At 43.4% G+C, this 18,395-nt stretch overlaps 2 protein-coding genes and 1 long non-coding RNA gene across 8 annotated transcripts in view; 2 read left to right on the top strand and 1 right to left on the bottom strand.

The window, feature by feature from the left end:
* LOC108261296 (class I histocompatibility antigen, Gogo-A*0401 alpha chain) overlaps positions 1-18,395 on the top strand; it is a 158,301-nt gene that overhangs the window by 52,301 nt on the left and 87,605 nt on the right. The gene's annotated exons all lie outside the window — the stretch shown is intronic.
* Positions 1,805-18,395, bottom strand: part of sgsm1a (small G protein signaling modulator 1a) — a 26,716-nt gene continuing 10,125 nt past the window's right edge. For 2 of the 3 annotated variants that reach the window (XM_017451574.3, XM_053674393.1), the window contains 22 exons: positions 18,034-18,196; positions 17,728-17,880; positions 17,411-17,478; positions 16,560-16,711; positions 14,493-14,630; positions 14,003-14,127; positions 13,384-13,451; positions 12,356-12,519; positions 11,878-12,007; positions 11,437-11,554; positions 10,401-10,465; positions 9,934-10,079; positions 9,155-9,283; positions 8,766-8,948; positions 8,507-8,575; positions 6,670-7,824; positions 6,089-6,213; positions 5,776-5,858; positions 5,575-5,684; positions 5,395-5,491; positions 4,624-4,791; positions 1,805-4,523 (listed from right to left, as the gene is read on the bottom strand). In XM_017451574.3, coding sequence (XP_017307063.1) covers positions 4,435-4,523; positions 4,624-4,791; positions 5,395-5,491; positions 5,575-5,684; positions 5,776-5,858; positions 6,089-6,213; positions 6,670-7,824; positions 8,507-8,575; positions 8,766-8,948; positions 9,155-9,283; positions 9,934-10,079; positions 10,401-10,465; positions 11,437-11,554; positions 11,878-12,007; positions 12,356-12,519; positions 13,384-13,451; positions 14,003-14,127; positions 14,493-14,630; positions 16,560-16,711; positions 17,411-17,478; positions 17,728-17,880; positions 18,034-18,196 — 3,698 coding nt within the window. In that variant the 3' untranslated portion in view covers positions 1,805-4,434. The remainder of the gene's footprint in view (positions 4,524-4,623; positions 4,792-5,394; positions 5,492-5,574; positions 5,685-5,775; positions 5,859-6,088; positions 6,214-6,669; positions 7,825-8,506; positions 8,576-8,765; positions 8,949-9,154; positions 9,284-9,933; positions 10,080-10,400; positions 10,466-11,436; positions 11,555-11,877; positions 12,008-12,355; positions 12,520-13,383; positions 13,452-14,002; positions 14,128-14,492; positions 14,631-16,559; positions 16,712-17,410; positions 17,479-17,727; positions 17,881-18,033; positions 18,197-18,395) is intronic. The other variant, XM_053674392.1, reaches the window with a different exon arrangement.
* Positions 15,055-18,395, top strand: part of LOC124626158 (uncharacterized) — a 7,114-nt gene continuing 3,773 nt past the window's right edge. Inside the window, exons 1-2 of the long non-coding RNA XR_006980812.2 lie at positions 15,055-16,348; positions 17,720-17,815. This is a non-coding gene — a long non-coding RNA (uncharacterized LOC124626158). The remainder of the gene's footprint in view (positions 16,349-17,719; positions 17,816-18,395) is intronic.

The following is an 18,395-nucleotide window of genomic DNA, read 5'->3' as shown; positions in this document are numbered from 1 at the left end:
CCCAAAATATAGGAAGAGTAAAAATAAAAATGCCATCAACCAAATGAAAATATGAAATCAAATATAACAATATATAACCAAATGAAAACAATTCAGGCGTATGCAGAAAAGGCAATAACAGTGTTTACAGGAGGAGAGACGCAAGACAGTTTCTTTTAGGAGCACTTGTGAACCTAATTACAAAAATTTAGGAGCACAGTTGAAGTTTTTTTATTTTACTATTATTATTATTTTTTTTTTTTTTTAAAGAGATGGTAACGTTAATGTGCCACAATATAACACAAGCAGGCATGAGAAAAGTTGAGCTGGTCAATTATACTTTAATTGAATTTAGGAACATAGTGTGATTCATGACACATTCATTTACCTTCTGATAAACTAAATGTAATATTTTCAGTTCATTTTACAGACTGTATGCAAAAAAAAAAAAAAAAAAAAAAACCCACAGTTAACCTGCTCCTCTTAAATATATTTAAAGCTACACTATTAGACATTTTCCACTGTCATGGTTCTGGGCTGGAGTCAGTTCTCGAACCGCTCTGTGTGTATTGTGTAGATATCTGAATAATCTCATATAGGATGTGATTGGGGGAGTTCATTTACTCGTCAGATGCAAAGCACTTTAGTTTAATGGTGTTCATTACTGACGCTCCGATCAGGATTTTCACAGCCGAAACCAATCCAGATACCAATCTTTATTTATTTAAACTTTAATCAGGAGGTCCGTCATAAACAGTTAAATGTAAGCTCTCTGCTCACGGTCACTGTTAATTGAATTAACATAATATCAATGAGAAATACTGTGGGTTATTTGGTAAATAAACAAGCATAAAATATTTATTTTTAAATATCTTAAACAATAAAGAGTCCTAATTAAAAGTAGATTAACACAAAAATGATCCATATTAGGAAAAAGGCTAATAGCTTTCTAAGGAGATAGCGAACTAAGCTTAATGTCAAATTAATATTAAATGCAACCCATAGTAATTAAACATTATTTCATTAATCATTTTATTTATATTTTATGAAGTCATTATTATATCTATTTTTTATCTATATTTGTAGATGCATCTTGGACTTTCTGTAGTTTTTATTCGGATTGTATTATACAACTTCGAACAGGTCACTTGCACCGGTGCGAATAAATATTTATTTACAGTTGCACAAAGTACTGTTCAGTCACAAACGCGAGTGAAATGGTCACACTGTAGAGCCCTGAGTTTATCTGCAGAGTTTTTACCTGTTCAGGTTTAATGTCCGACAACCTCTGTAGTGCCATTTAGCATCATGATTTCTCCTCGCGCAAGCGCTGGAGCTCACAGAGAAAACGGCAGCTCGAGCACTAAAATGCTAACCCATTTCCGGGTTTGGGCGTTACTAGATGACGTCATCCCTGCGCCGCTCTATATGATTGGCTGTAAGTGTAGGAAGCGCTTGATTTGAGCTGCAGCGGAGTTTTCTATTAGCGAAGGACGAACTTTAAAGGTTAATATCGCAGTCGATCATGTTCTTTTAATCGTGGGCAGTCAAAATTGTAATCGCGATCGATATTCGATTAATTGTGCAGCCCTATATATGGAGGTGTCCATTTCCCACAAATTCTACTCAATTAAATATACAGGTATTGGCCATGTTAACACTGGGTATAATCACACAGTCATTATAGTCATACACTCATTATAAATCACACATTGGCTATAAACAAACAAACAAAACACACACACACCACCCCATAAATATGTGTGATTCTCCATGTCTGGTATCTAGTACTTACAACAACAACAACAACCCCATTTCATATTTAGAGGCACATATATCATTTAATCATAAAGCACAATAGAACAAGTGCAAGTTTTACATACAAAAGCCAAAACAAAATGAATGCATTGAGATATAAACAAATAAATAAACAGCTCAAAGCAAGATGTACAAATAATAATAAAAAAAAATTCTCATTATCATCAAGCAGCTAGCGTTCATAATTTATCCAGCAATATCCAAAGCAACATGACAAAGTGCCACATTCATACAGAAAGCAGAACGCACTGCTTAAAAGAACTGTCGATGAAATACATACTGCACTAGTGAAAATAAATATTTCGGATTTTAGTTTGGATTCCATTCAGCTCCACAGACATGGCCGCAAAACAGCTTTACAGCCATACCCTGCGGTAAACCCTGTACATTCCCCGCTCACCTATGTGAAAGATTTCATCCGGTGAGGACCACTAAAACATTTCATTTAGGTAATTTTGCTGCATAGTGAGCAACAATATCGCTAAAATTACTTTGGTAGTTTGTCACAAGTCCAATATTTGGACACCACTCACACCATAATGGATAGGGTTTTTTTTTTTTTTTTAAAAATCTGACCCTGACAGGTAATTTCTTGTAATCCAGGTCCTGAACTGATAAAAGGCAGAGGGCAAATGTGAAATTCTTGCCCTAAACTTGGACTCAAACAGCACCAGTGGAGCGTACAGACTAGCAGAAGCACAGTTAAGGCCACACTGTAAATGGTGTTATTCAGAATACAAAAAATAAATAAAGAAAGAAGAGGACCATTGAATAGTTTCTATGCATTAATATATTTCCACTCAGGAAAAAAAAAATCACAATCTCTAATGTCATGGTTCATAATATATATTAATACCTCTCAATATAATAAATATAGAATATAGATTTTTCCTTATGCACAAATAAGCTTTTTTCTTCTTCTTCTTTTATGTTATAGTCACAGTAAAGTGAAAACCGTGGAAGTCAACATACAGGGCCTTGCATAAGTATTCGCCCACATCTTGTACTCTTACAACCTGAAACTGAAATGGAATTAATGGGGATTACATGTCATGGATTAACACAAAATATCTCATAATATTGAAGTGAGGGAAAAGTTTGCAAAATTATTACCAATAAAAAATACAAAAGAACACCGAAGAACAGTGAAACATGGTTGTGGTAGCACCACATGAAGAGTTACCCTTGGCTTCTTGGTTGCTTATCTGACGAATCCCAACTTTCTTCAGGCACTGATGTTTGGATGGCCTCCTCTACACAGAGTCGCGGTTGTGCCAGGTTCTTTTAATCTCTAATATAGATTTAATGTCTCACCACAGGACGAACAAATTTTGGGATTTTTTTTTTTTTTTTTAAACCTTAGACTCCGACTTGTTTTGATAGCTCATGATGCTTTTTCTTCATACATGTTCTCTAACGAACTCTGGGTTCTTCCAGGAACAGGTGTATTTATATTGAAAATCATGACACTTTCACTTCTGCAATTACTTTTGATTAATTTCACAAACAAAATCGATTTGTCCACTCATTTAAAATATTATCAGATATTTTTGTGTACAGTCGTGACATAATCCAAATCAAGTCCATTTCAGTTCTAAGTTGTATCACAGAAAAAAAATCTGGAAAGGTTCAAGGGGGGGTGAATACTTCTGCATGGCACTGTAGACACTTAAACACCTAACATTGGCAAATAGATGAAATACCTGCTGCGGTACGTTCAAAAACATGATTCTGAAAAGATTGTTCACAACAATACACACATACCTGCGTGTAATAGAATGCAACACTAGATCTCATCACTGCTGAATGAAAAGTACTGATTTGGTGGCTTGAAGGAGACCTGAACGAGAACACACTTCTGTAACACAGTGTTGAGAGGGTGTTAAAGTCAGAGCTGTTCAGCTTCTTCTTGTCCAAAAAAATGAAAATGTTACCAAAACTTGACAAAGCACCAACCTACATTAATATTAACTTAATGCTACCTCACTGAAGCTACACACAAGTTGGTAACGGACATGCAGCTGTGGAAGGAAACAAACTGAGCTGAAGAGGCTGAAAGCTTTACTGACTTGGAATGTGTGTGATATGTGAAGTATAATCGAGGTCTGCAAGTGTCGATACCTATTACCTCTCACTTCTGTTAGATTTATACCCTGACAGGCAGCGGGTAGTGTTGCTGCCTCACAGCTTTAGGGTCCTCGGTTCGATTCTGTGTGTGTGTAGTTTCTCATGTTGACCTTTACTTTGGATTCTCTGGTTTTCCCCCACCTCCCAAAAACATGCCAGTATGTGCACTGACTATGCTAAATCGCCCGCTGGGTGTGAATATGTGTGTATGGTGCCCTGTGATGAACTGGTGTACCATCCAGGGTGTATCCCCCTTTGTGCCCAGTGTTCATGGGACAGACTCCAGATCTTCTGACCCAGACCAGGACAAAGTGTTTGCTAAAGATGAACAAATATAACAGCAGCATCTGCGTACAAAATGTAACTACAATTATCCAAGAGCTAAATAATTCAAGAGCTAAATGACTTGGACGCGAAAGGTTCTCTTGGCTGTATCCTGTCGGGTTTAATGCAGCGAGCACTAATGGAACGTTTTGGCACAGAGACAGTCGGACGGCGTTGGACTCTGCGTTACTTGTTTTCGATGAGCATCTGCACTTTGCAAACAAGCTCTCGAGCCAGCTCCAGGATTTGCTTCACGTTATGATGTTCGGCCATTTCTAAAAAACAAAAAAACAGTAAAAGACTTTAAAAGTGTACCATTGTGTTCGGAATGTTCCTTTGGATACCGTAGTCATGGTTCTAGCTTTGTTGTGTTACCATTGAAAAATTTGATGATGTCGGTGAAGTCCATGTTGTTCTCCAGGATGATGTCTCTGTAGATCTCAACAAGGGCTAGGGCAATAAACAGGACAAACTGGCTAGAGGAGACGTGCTTAGCCGCCCAAATGCTCTCCCACACTGCAAACACGTCATCATACACCAGCTCTGAGGACAGAAATACAATGCACGAAAGATTCACTAGATCACGAGCAAAATTCACATTTCATCAAGTTTAACATTTGTAATAGTTTCAGTTTATAATTACACTTCCGTTTGTCCTCACAACATAATAACTTCATCCATTTCTCTGCCTTGCTTTCGGCGACCCCTATAGACAGCAAGTGGAATTTTCTGGAAAGTGAAATCATCACCACCAGGGGGAGCTGCTCGATTATTTTCACACCAATTTCCAGGTCATCAATTTCAGCCACGTTTAAGCCACAGTTTAATCGCTTTTCTGTTTATAGTCTAAACTTTTCACCACTCAAAAATCAGTCTTATTTGAGACAGCTTTTAATTACTCATTTTAATGATCACCACCAGGTCGTCTTGTTAAACTCCCAACAGAAAAGGATGACTCATGTTTCACAGAAGAATTAACTGCTCCAAAAACGGAGAGGCCACTCCTGCAGAGCTCTCGCATCTTGTTGACATAAAAGAAAAGCTAATTAGCTGCCGGTTCTCAATGTTCCTCCGAAACTCTGACACTGCCGGGAGGCACAGTCATACTCTCGTGTTTGAATTGGGATTCGCTGCATGTTCCGTTACCTCGTTTAAAGTCCAGGAGGAACCAGCGATAGCAGAAGTAGAAGTGGGTGTAGTCACCGTTCTGGTGCATCAGCTCAAAGAGCTCGGCGTCCAGGATCTGCAGAGATGGAGGGATTGACATAGACAAAGCAAGATGGCACAAATTAAAGGGTAGATACTGATTTGCAATCAGAGTTTCACCTGGATGAGGGATCTCATGTTCGCGAAGTGAGTGTCCATCGCACCGCCATGAGGAAAGTTCTGATTCATTCTCTTCATCAGTTCAGTGAAGCAGCTAAAGGCCAAAGCCTCTGAACAAAGAATAACAAAATGGTAAATGAAAATACATGATTCCCCTAAAACAACAACAAAAAAGACATTTTAAATATCATACACACTCACCATCATCAAGAATGACCAGCAGAGGAGCCAGAAGGTCACACATCCCCTGCACGTAGCCGATATCTAGATGCTGCCAGATGTAACTGTGGACAGAGTGTGACCGAATAAGCAGAACCAAAACTGTGACTGAGCTCAGGATGGCTTAAATAAGACCACGGTCATGATTATCGTTATTGCGTAATTAATTGTATTATTGTGAAGGATGACAGTGTTAGGATCTGGAAGTCTGGCTCTGCTTTGGGACAACATTGGCCATAATCATGGATTACAGATGAACTCGAGTTTGACCCCCATATAAGTCTTGGCACCCCACCTGCACATGATGTTGCGGAGTTTCTCCAGGTTAGCCGGGGTGAAGTACCAGTAGTTCCTGTCGCACCGTTGCACGTCCTTGTCGATACGATGCAGGTTCAGAGTGTACAAATCCAAGAGCTCCTGCTGCAAATACCAGACAGACCACACACACACACGTCACATTCAAGTAACATCACATCTGAACAGCTGAACCATATCAACGTTTTTCTCTGTTATAGAACATTTTTATCTCTTTATTATTAGTCTTGCTTTATGTTGAGCGTTCGCCATACAAGTCCCTGTGAATGAGCGGTTACTATGGAAACAATAACATATTGACATAACGCCGAGATTTGCAGCTGGACTAATTCACCAGCTTTGGAATAAAGCAATGCATTAGGACCTAATCTGTTTTAAATGCATCTTAATGGGTGCATGTTAATGCAGTTAGTCGCCATCCGGATGGAATTCTGATAATCAGGAGGCATGAATCAAGCAAGTGTTTCCTTGATTAAGTGGTATCTTAGATGAAACAACTTAAGGCTATATTTGAAACTTTTCGGTGCGTCACATATCTATACCAATGAATAAGATGTGTACCGAGTAAGTTGTTCCTGTGGAGGGAACTGGTGAGATGGTGGTATTCTTCTCACTGGCCACAGCATGTGACTCAAACTGAGGGTAAAGAGTCTCCATTTCAGGCAGGAGCGCCTCACTGACTTCCTGAACGCCAACCAGCCGGGCCATGGGGATCTCCTCCATCTCGATGGCTGAAGGCGAGTCGTCCGAGTCAGTAGCGGGCGTCTCTTTGCTCATTTCACGCATGCTGAAGGCTTCAAACACAACAGGCACCACTATCTCCTTTACCACAGGAGCGCTTGGCATCGTGACCTTCTTCCTGACCGTCTCCGCCTGACCTTTCTTCTTAACCCGACTTGGATTCTGGGCCTCAGCTGCAGACTCTTTCCCTGCTCTCTGAGCTTCATTCGACTTTGGTCTTGAATCAGTTTGATTCTTAGATGGCTCTGCTTTGGATGTTTGGATTTTCTCGGATTCATCATTCTTTATGGAAGCAGAAGTGTTTAATGTCTCACTGTCTGTTGTCTTTAGACCTCCTGGACTGTTTCGAGTCTCAGAGCTTTTACTTTGCTCTCCTGATACACACGCTTCCCTTTTTTCTCCTTTTGATACGGACACCAGCAGTCCAGACTTCTCCTCCTGTTTAATTCCTTCTGCCTCCTGTAGCACCTCTGGCTTTCTTCTTTTATCATCCACCTCCGTGTCCTTTATCGCCTGAGGTGCGATACCTTCAAAACCTTCACCAGCTTCTGAGTGTTCTCCTACTTCCACATCATTTCTTTTCTCAGACACCTCTTGTTCCAGAGTTTCTTCCACAGTATCCATGTCTTCCATTTCTGCTTTCTCATCTCCTGCACGTCCCCGGACAGTCTTCTCCATCTTCACTGCGTTTGAGCTTTTTGGAACAAACACTTCCACATCAGAACCTTTGGCTTTCTTGGTTTCCTCCTTTTTATGATCCTCCATGACAATACACTGGGTGGAGGTTTTGTTGTTCATGTCCTGTGCACCGCTGTCATCTGTGCTGAGGGAGTCCGACAGGCCCGAGGTGACAGAGAAGTTTCTGGAAGAGGGGTGACCAGAGTCTGAGCCATTGGAGTCTTTAGGTAACAGTTTGACTTCATCGCCTTTGGGCTCTGCATCGAACTGTTCGACCTCGTCCACGGACTCGAACACCTGGAGAAAGAAGCCAAAGGGAAGCCAACTACTCCAAGGGAAGGGGCTTTGGGGAGTGAAGAACTAGCAGGGACAGTGTGGGGACGGGGAATACCTGTTTAGAAGTAGCAAAATACATGCACAATCCAACGACTGCCAACAATTACGTTTAGCCCGACATTAGGTTTTACATAACGAAGAGCTGTGTTCAGAGACGAGTAGTAGTGAAGATTTAATACTGAAATCAGTATTCAGCCCTCAAACATAATTAAAAACTATGGGAAACATTGTTCATCTCGAGGCCTGAATTTTATATGGATATCTTTTTAATGAAAAATAAAAGTGAACTGTAAGCGTAGCAGATGAGTGCTTGGTCAGCTTATCCTTCAGCAGGGTTTCTGTACAGGAGAGCGAACTGAATGAAAAAAACATTGGTGTTGATTTAATACTTTGACAAATCTAAATAGGAAATGAAAAGTGCAATAAAATAGCCTACATCTGGTGCACTCATTACAACTTTAATGTCTCAATTTAGTATCTCGTGACCAGGATAAAATTGCACATAAATGCATATAAATTAGAGTAGAAATAGTGTTTTTCACACATTCTGACGCCGTATTTCTAGTTGATCATACTGTTGAATAATGAGTGTTGAAGCCATGCAGTGCCTCTGCGTCAGTCAGATGAATATTGGATGATTTACCTGTGTACTGCTACTGGAGTCACTCTGCAGGCGAGCTCTGTGCCTCTCTGAACTGCAGCTCTGAGACGACTAAAGATGGAGGAATAAAAAATATAACGAGGCATCATGAGGAACGAATGAAGAAAAATCGTCGATTTTCATAATACACAGCAGACAGTGTGAAGCTGTGTGTCGGCCACCAGGTGTCAGGTTTATATCAGGAAATAAACTGTGGCTAGTATCCAGTCACTGGGGTGATAGTGGTGAGATACATGTGTACCTCGTTGCTGATGGACGAGTCACGGTGCACCACACTTGGATTGTTGCTGTCCATGCTGGCCACGGACGAGCATTTGGCCAAGGCCACGGCATGCTGCTCTTTTTCCCGCTGCCGCACGATGGCCTCGCAGCCCAACCACTCGCTCATCGTCTTCTCATAGCATGCTCGCGTCTGCTCGTCAACCTGCATGGGGTCGATGTTCACAGTACAGAGTTCAGAGTTCAGGGGTCACATAGGTGGTCACTGAAAGGCAGATTTCATTGCTAGCATTCATAGGTGAAATCTGATCAAACAACAGGGACAGCTAGTATGTAAATGAGCTAGCAGAGCTAAGCCCCGCCCCATCTGTCAAAGGCACAAGGACGTGAGCCATGAGCCCAGACACTGACCTCCTTCCTCTTGTTCTTGGACATCCCGAACTGGTAGTGACCCAGCAGGAAGGGCCAGACCTCCTTACGCAGAGAGGGTTCGATTCCTCCAAAATACACCAAACGCCAGAGCTCCTGCTCGTCATACGCCTTTACACAGAAACGCAACGGATTAGACGGTAATATTCATCTATAGTGCACAGAGTCTGACCAGACACATCAGATTTATGCTAGAGTAGGGTCCAAATGTCTGTGTAAAAATGATCGGTCTCCCTCATATATTCTTCTTTGTGAGGAAAAAGAAATGAGCAACAAAGCATGAGCTGAACCGTGCACATAAATTTGCAGTGTTTGGAACCCTCATAAAAATGACATGTGGTGTTTAGTGACAGCACTTTGAGTCCCAGAGGCTCTGCCTTAATCATTCTGCACATATTGTGTGTGTGTGTGTGTGTGTGTGTGTGTGTGTGTGTGTGTGTGTGTGACTAATCATGGTGATAAATATGCATAGGCAAGCCAGCCACACTGCGTATGCTGATCTGGGATCGGTTTCGCGGTGTAGTGAGCACGGGCCTCGTCAATATGTGCATGTGTTAAAAAAGCAGGCGTGAGCGAGTGTGTAGGTGAGCGCATGGGATTAAGCATGCGTCTGAGTCAGAGGGGCTGGATATATAATTACACCACAGCACTGCTGAATTCTGGATTCTTATTGGTTAAGAAGTCGGGGGGGGGGGGGGGGGGGGGGCAGTTTAGACGGTTAACAGTGACTGATTATTTTACTATAACATGTTTGTACATACACCGCAGTCCTGCAGGAACTTGTGCCACACTGGTGCAGTGAGACCTCCGTACGCGTCGCACGGCACATCGGGCATTACGATGGCGTGGTTGACGAGGGCGGAGAGGTGTGTGCGCACGGTGGACAGGTGACGGCAATACGCCAACCCTAAACAGCACAAATGGATATTAACATCTCGTACAACTCGTACTGTTGTCAATGTATTCATCAAGTGAACACTGCTCAATATTGTAGTATGTATTGTAGTATGTAATATGGTATTCCAGTGGCCTACACTATTTAAAAAACATTTTCAGTGTGATGCCACATCAATAAATGATGGCGCAATTCACCACTGGGCGTGAAAAAGTTTTTTTTAAGCATGAAACACAGAGAAAATACAGTACACTCAGTTGGTTTAAACAAACACGAAGCTCTGACTGAATACTGTGTTTGTAAACGCAAACCGGAATCTTGGTTCACACATACAGCCGTAGAACGCTCTGGAGATGATCTGATACTTCATGGTGTCACACAGCAGCTTTAGAGGAGCTCTGCAGAGAAGATGACATCATCGACACAAAATCGTCACGGAATCGATTCGAAACAACTGAAAAAAAATGCACTATTGCTCCACTAGGGGGCAAAATAGAGCAATAAACTCAGCGATGTAAATTCCAAGCTAAACAAAATTGGACGTTTGCAACCATATTTCTTTCCAAATTAGTCTTTATTGGTCACATACACATTACAGCACAGTGAAATTCTTTTCTTTGCATGTTAGGAAGTTGGGGTCAGAGCACAGGGTCAGTCATGATACAGCGCCCCCTGGAGCAGAGAGGGTTAAGAGCCTTGCTCAAGGACCCAACAGTGGCAGCTTGGCAGTGCTGGGGCTCGAACCCCCGACCTTCCGATCAGTAACCCAGAGCCACAACTGGCTAAGCCACCACAGCCTCAAATGAAGGACAGTGGATACAGATTGGAGTGTTTTCTAAGAAAAACAGCCCGGTCCGTACGTCGTGTCTGAGATAAACGGAAAACCGACGTGTTTACATTGTTCAAAGCCCACAGCAGTGCTGAAATATTCGGCATCAGTATCAGACTCATTATGTGGAAAAATACAACCATACTGAGAACGGATAAACAAATGAGCTGCTGTCGGGGGGTTGAACAAACAGCAGTTAGTTTTTAATTAAGACACTGGTGATGCAGCTGTCAATTCTCGCCACATGACTGCTAGTGAAATCCGTACTCCGACGGTGAAACTGTGGCTTTTCCTAATGAAAGACGTCGCTGCAGAAAGGATTCCAGATCTCACTGAAAACGTTGCCATTTATAGTTTTTTTTTTTTTCAGTGGAAGCACGGATATTCCTACTAAACCGACATGGCATTGGACTAAGTGTAAAGTGGCCTGTTATCTAAAACGAGTTTGAGATGTCTGATACAGACCAATCATCTAATCTGTCTCCGACACCATTTAAACACTCATTCTTTATCTACAGTGCATGCCAGCTTCAGCTTCACCTCTCGTGGTTGCAGCTGCCTGGCGACGCCCCGTCGGAGAAGCTGGCCTGAGAACATGAGGACTTCCTCTGCGTTGGCTGCCAGATGTTTACCCCCTGCTCCATCAGCTCTGAACTAGCTGGAACACACACACACACACACACACACACACACACACACAAACACACACAAACACACACAAACACACACAAACACACACAAACACACACAAACACACACAAACACACCCCATGACACCTCAATGGCAGGAAGTAACACCATTACCCAGCACGCCATTACGGGATTAGAACAAAGTAGTGCAGCCGCACATCACAGGCTTATACTAATGCGTTGTCGTTTCTATAGTAACAGCTCGTTAGCAGGGACTATAACAGGATACTACATAAACACATTTTTAAAAACTGTGTGCAACTGTAGAAGTGGTGAGATATACACACACACCGAGCTCGGACTGGCTGTTGGGGAAGATGATGCGGAAGACGTAATCGGAGGATTCGTCCTCCTCCTTATCCGAGACAGAGTCCGCTGATCCCTGGGTTCCTCTCTTCTTCAGCTTAGGAAACACTTTACCCTACAGGAAGACACACACACACACACACACACACACACACACACACACACACAAACACATATCTCAGTCCACATAAGTTGAAGAGTAGAACGTGATGAAGAACGAAGACCCAAAGGCATTAACTAATCCTGACGTGTACTGTATACGTGATGAAGTCCATGATGTGACGGGTGAGACAGTCACACCGTCCCTCTTCCACACAGAGAACACGCACAGTTACACTCTGCTGGACTCCCAGCTACAGATAAATGTCAACACCGGAACTCCTGAATGCTTTTCATCTGTGCCTCTTTTTATTTATTTATTTTTTGCTGAATAAAACGAGGAAGGTTTTTTCCCGTAGCTGACCTTGCCTCTCTGGGACCACAGCGGCGGGTCGAGTTGACCGTGAGGCAGCAGGCCGTTCTCCAAGCACGCCAGGAACTGCAGGAGATGGCCGCCTTGGGGAAAGCGTAGAGGAGGCCTCTGGATGCCGTCCTGGTTCACCAGAACTATAGTGCCACCACTGTCCACTGAAACACACACACACACACACACACACACGATATGCATCAGCATCTGCAGCCAGCGCAAATCCATTCCAGTTGAAGAGAGGAGCTGATGGGATGAGATTTAATAACAAATCTCTAAACCTAATCCACGGCTTAAATCACCCTGGACGAAATGATCTGCAGTTGACAGGATCTGAAATGCAATGCAGCTCGACTTTGTTCTTTTGTTTTTCTTGGATTATATCGTTGACCAGCACAGGATGACCGATTAAGATGTAACCTGAAGTTTTCCTACGCGTCTCAGACATGATGCGTTCTGGTGAAGTGAAGGAACGAATACAAGCAGCTACAACGGCAAAGAACCGACCGGTTCTTCTCGTGGACGTTCCACAACGTTTGAACGTGACCACGAACAGACCGAAAAGTACGACGTGCTGTTATTGAACAAATGAAAAAGTGTAACTGCTGTGGTGTAAGAGGAATAAAACACTTACACGGGACAAGAATCAACGCTGGAGTCGTAGCGGTCTCTCCGCTTCGTCACGCCGGGTGTTTTATTCCTCTTACATACACTGCTGTGAAAAAGTCTCACAATCCTTCTCCCGGCTTGAAATGCTCATCTCTACACATCAGTTTCTGCATTGTGTGTGTGTGTGTGTGTACAGTGATGAATGAGCGTTTAAAAGTGTGACTCAGGGGGTTTAATTAAACCCACGCTGCGGCCTTATTTCATATCTGAATCTTCTAATACAATATGCTTCACAGTACTTGCGTTTTGGGAACGCCACGAAACATCCTCAAGCCAAAAACGCTAAGCAACCGGGTTTAATCAAACCGCGCCGTGGTTAAATTTTAAACACCGATGATAACGGCGATATAGCGTACCCAGCTGATGACAATGTAAGTACACAATCTCCTCCAGGCGTATGGTCATGGCGTAGTCCCAGTACACACTGTAACAAAACACGCGCGCACACACACACACACACGAGATAACAGGTCATGTTGGTAAGCATCAGTGGGAAGTAATTAGGACCAGACAGCTGATTAGCATATTCATGGTGGCAGTTATCAACACGAGATCCTCAGAGAAAACAGCAAGGAAGAAAGAAGAAGAAGGGAAATCACGTGTGTGTAAAGTGGTAAAGTGCAATATCTGATAAATGACGGAAGAAAATAAGAAATAGCAGAACATCCTGAAAACACTGAGTTTAGGTTCATCCTGGTTTGACATCTCTGAGAAATTAGTTTAATCTCTCAGCACAAGCCTTAGGGATGTAAACACACCATAAATAACGACGAAGAAAAACCCACACAGTAAAGATGAACGAAGGAGAATTATAATGAAGTCGGATTTCACAGTTTATTTATTTATAACTCTAACTTTATAAGCATATGAGCGAATAGCCTTGGTTTCACTCTAACTTCCTGTACTCGTAATTTCTGAACGCAAAATCATCGGCCAAATAATCTTTCGTCGTGGTCATGGTTTAACGAGCCGTACCTCCTCTCGTACTCCAGATCTCCCACGGAGCCGTTCATCAGCTGATTGGGCGTCCACTTCAGCGCCATGGTGTCGGCCGTCTGGTGCAGAGACAGGTATCCCGGGATCGCCTCCATGTCGTCTCTCTGTACGGACAAGCGACAAGTCGAGCGACGCCAACATTCAAACTAACAAGGAGCATCCTGAGCACTAAAACACCATGTACATCACCTTCACGCTTCCATTGCTAATCATACCCTGCGCGATGGAGAGACGGAGACATTATTTCCCTATGACAGCACGCCCCAAGGTGTTTTATTCCTTTTATACCGATTTATTTATAAAATCAGTTTTAGAATGAGCGCATTAATATAAACCTGTGAATCAACACCTTCAGCACGGACCAATCAGAGTCCAGAATTCAGCACAGCTGTGATACAAGTGCGAATAATGTCATATGATTGATAGCTATCCATTTTGTTGTGAACAATAGTGTGCGTGTGTGTGTTACCGGCTGTACGAGCACGTTGTTCTTGCCGAACAGCAGTGTGGCTCTGGAGTTCTGGTGCAGAGACTCCACGTAGTCCCTCGCCGAGGGGGATGGAGACGGACGCTCGTCAATACTGCTGCTGGAGTGTCTCTTCTGGATCTGCGTGCGTGCGTGCACGCACACACACACACACACACACACACACACACACACACACACACACACACACACACACACAGAGCTTATTTCAAAGATCACAATGTGTCCATGTTTTAGGGTAATTACCTGTGTCGGAAAACTTAAAGTCACACCTCTGACTGAAACAAACATCTCCTTACAGAAGACGTCACCATGCCATAATCAACAATCTCTCCGGTTTAATTATTATTCTTTTTAATTAGTTTATTATTAGTGCAGTGTCGGCCATACTGTACGAGTCCCTGTGATTGAGCGGTTACTATAGAAACGATACCGTACAAGACCGAGCGCATGAATATAAACCGGTGATTTGTAGCGGCGCGACGGTCAGAGCTGCTGTTAGAGGATATTAATCCACACTTTCTGACCGGTCAGAGCTCACGGCACTGCTGTGGTGTAAATATTAAAGCAAGGAATGAAAGTGATGTATACTGTATATGACAGGTGTTCCAACAGCTTTCTCCAGTTCAGCCATTATTCATTTCATAACACACACACACACACACACACACGGTCACATCTTTTCTCACATCATACTCTGGACCAGAATGATTCAGCATTACTGTGTGTGTGTGTGTGAGAGAGAGAGAGACACACAGACAGACAGAGAGAGATAGTGTAATGATGTGCCAGAAATGTGGTCCCAATCAGCATGTGCCCATGTCTGGCTCTGAGCCCAGTTCTGTGTGTGTGTGTGTGTGTGTGTGTGTGTGTGTGGGTGTGTGTGTGTTGTCCCATTGCCATGGCCACAGGGCTGTAACCCTATGTTCACACTAGAACGAGACAAGTCGCTCGTGTCGCTTGTAATTAGTTTCTTGTGGGCGTGGCCTACCCTGCATGTTTTTTTTTTTAGTTCTGACGACAACCAGTAGTATATTAAAGCTAGTTAATTCAACCTAAACCCAGTAATGCAATAATCAGTGTGAAACTCGCTCATTTGATTGATCTGTTACTTGCTCGACTTCGTATCAGTTTCATCGTCGAAGTGTGGGCTGCGTACGCTCAAGTTCCGAGTGCGGAAATGAACAAAACCCGGACCACGTGCGTCTCAGCGTCGCTCTCAGGAATCGTCCGTCCAGTCATTTGGCTTAGTCGCGTCTTCACAGCGTGATATCTAACCCGCACTGAAGTGTAAAACAGAGACAATCTCCGCTCAAACGTCGCGTTGCTTCTCGCCGCCAATGAGGACATCGCATCTCCGCGTCCGCGGTGTTGAGAGAGATTAAAACGGACGATTGCAAGGAGGACCTGCGGAAATCTTCCCTTAGTTCAGGCTTCCTAACGTTCAGTGATGCTACTACATAATACCCTGAAGCAGAAAAAAAAAAACAAACAAACAAAAAAAAAACACAGGAAAAGAATTCTATTACCCAAGACTGACCTTATCAGCAGCCTGCATGTCACGCAGCAGCTTACGCTATTTAATTATTAGCCAATGTTTGCCTTTTTCTCTCCACATGCCTTCAGCCCTGTTCAAATAAAGCAAGAGTGGAAGGATTGGCTTATAAAGCTCAAATCTGATTTAGGTTTGTGTGTGTGTGTGTGTGTGTGTGTGTGTGTGTGTGTGTGTGTGTGTGTGTGTGCACAAACAAGAAACCACAAGGCAAAATTCCATCCCAGGCAAATCCACATTCTGGTGGATGGCTGAAGTTGATCAAATGGTGTATACGGTGTCGTGCGTAAGTATTTGCCCCCGGTTCGGACGGTTCTACATTTTGCAGAGTAAAACTGAAAAGGACTTCACTGCGATTATACGTCATGCAGGTTGTCATGATCCGGCTCTCAGCAGAGCAGCTAGTGGTTTTAGAGTACAGTACGGTGTGTTGTGTATTTTATACTGTGTGTTGTTAGAGAGAGGGGGTTAGACGGAGAGTGTGTAGCGTCACTCACACACAGCGCGGGTCTCTTGGAGGGCGAGTCTGTAGCCTGTCTGTAGTGTGCGCCGTGGATCCGGTGTCTCTGCACCAACTCGTCTGCCGAGGGATCCGTCCAGAAATGATCAGCCGTCTTCATCTTAGTGTACTCCAATGCACAAGGACCCACTGAGAGAAAGAGAGAGAGAGAGAGAGAGAGAGAGAGAGAGAGAGGTGAAGAGAAAGAAAAAAGAAGGATGTAAAGGCAACAAAGGGGTGAGAACAGCCGTGAAGCACAGAGGGAGAGAGAGAAAGAAAGGACAATGAGAGATGATGGGGAAAGAGAAGGAGGTGGAGAGAAAGAGATAGATGAAAGAGACTTGGTTGGAGAGAGGGAGTGAAACAGATTGAACAGACATGAAAGAGATGGAGGATGAGGAAAATGAGCGTGACAGACATTCAGGGAGACAAAAAGAGAGATGGAGAGGCATTGAGAGCGCGACTCGGAGCGAGAGAGAGAGGATGGAAATTAGAGAGGGTGAGGTAGAGAGATGTAAGGAAAGCAGAGCGGAAGAGATGGACAGAATGATAAGTGAGAAAGAGCTGATGAGCAAAAGACAGACAGAGTGAGAGAGAGATGAAGATGAATGGAAGCATCAAAACCAAAACAGACGTGAAGAGAGGTAGATGAAAGACAGATATAAAGGGAAGAAGAGAGGGAGATAAGGTTGAGAGAGATGGAGGGAGATGGGAAATTGTAAAAGATGGACAGCGAGACAGATGGAGAGATGGAGGGAAAGACAAACAGTGAGTCCAGTACCAAACAGTGTCACAGATGGGAGAGATAGAGGGAGAGACAGATGGAGAGATGGAGGGAGAGAAACTCACCTAACAGAGAGGCGAGGATGGGGCCGTCCACCGGGTCCATGAGCACCGCCTCCTTTTCATAATACTTACTGAAATCACCACAACATCATTATCAGCTAGTACTACCACTACAATCCATCCATCCATCCATCCATCCATCCATCCATCCGGCAATCCAGCACTCCATCCAACTATCCATTCATCCATCCAGTTTCCACTCTATTTCTTTCTTTTACGAAAGCATTACAAAAGTAATTCCTCTCTGTCTGTCTGTCAGTCACTGTCTCTTTGTTCTTTGTTCTTCTCTCTCTCTCTCTCTCTCTCTCTCAGTCCATCACCTGCAGTTCTCCACTAGGTACAGGATGATCTTGTCGAGGACTTTCTCTATGAGAGCCGTGCGAATCCAGAGGTACCGAGCTGCCTGAGGTGAGAGGCTGGGGAGTCGAGGGGGTAATTTACGAGACTCACTGTAGGAGCCCATCGGAGCTCTTCTATACACACACACACACACACACACACACAGAGGGAGAGAGAGACATTAAAGACCAGTTGTGTGTGTGTGTGTGTGTGTAATATTATATATATATATATATATATATAAAATGTGTGTATGTATACGTGTGTGTGTGTGTATGCTCTCTCACTTGCTCTCCAGCAGTTGCTCCAGTTCCTGGGCTTTGCGGCAGAGCTGCTCAGCCGGAGCAAAACTCTTCCCCACTTTAGTGAACAGAGCTGCTACTTTGTTGCTGCGCAAAAAACCAGCAGCTCTCCGCTTCAGGCCGTGCAACATACACGCCTCCACAGCAGCTACAAACACACACACACACACACACACACACACACACACACACACACACACACACACACACACAAGCTGATTATTGTATAAGAAAAATGTCAGGTGGCATTTCAAAGGAGCAGGTCTAAAGGTGAGTGGTCAATTACTTACACACACACACGTTGAAAAATGAGAGTATGCATGCGCACACACACACACACACACACA

Source organism: Ictalurus punctatus, chromosome 22, assembly GCF_001660625.3.
Source record: "Ictalurus punctatus breed USDA103 chromosome 22, Coco_2.0, whole genome shotgun sequence".
Classification (NCBI taxonomy): Eukaryota; Metazoa; Chordata; class Actinopteri; order Siluriformes; family Ictaluridae; genus Ictalurus; species Ictalurus punctatus.
Note: the sequence above shows the minus strand (reverse complement) of the source record. Positions and strands in the feature narration are given on the sequence as shown.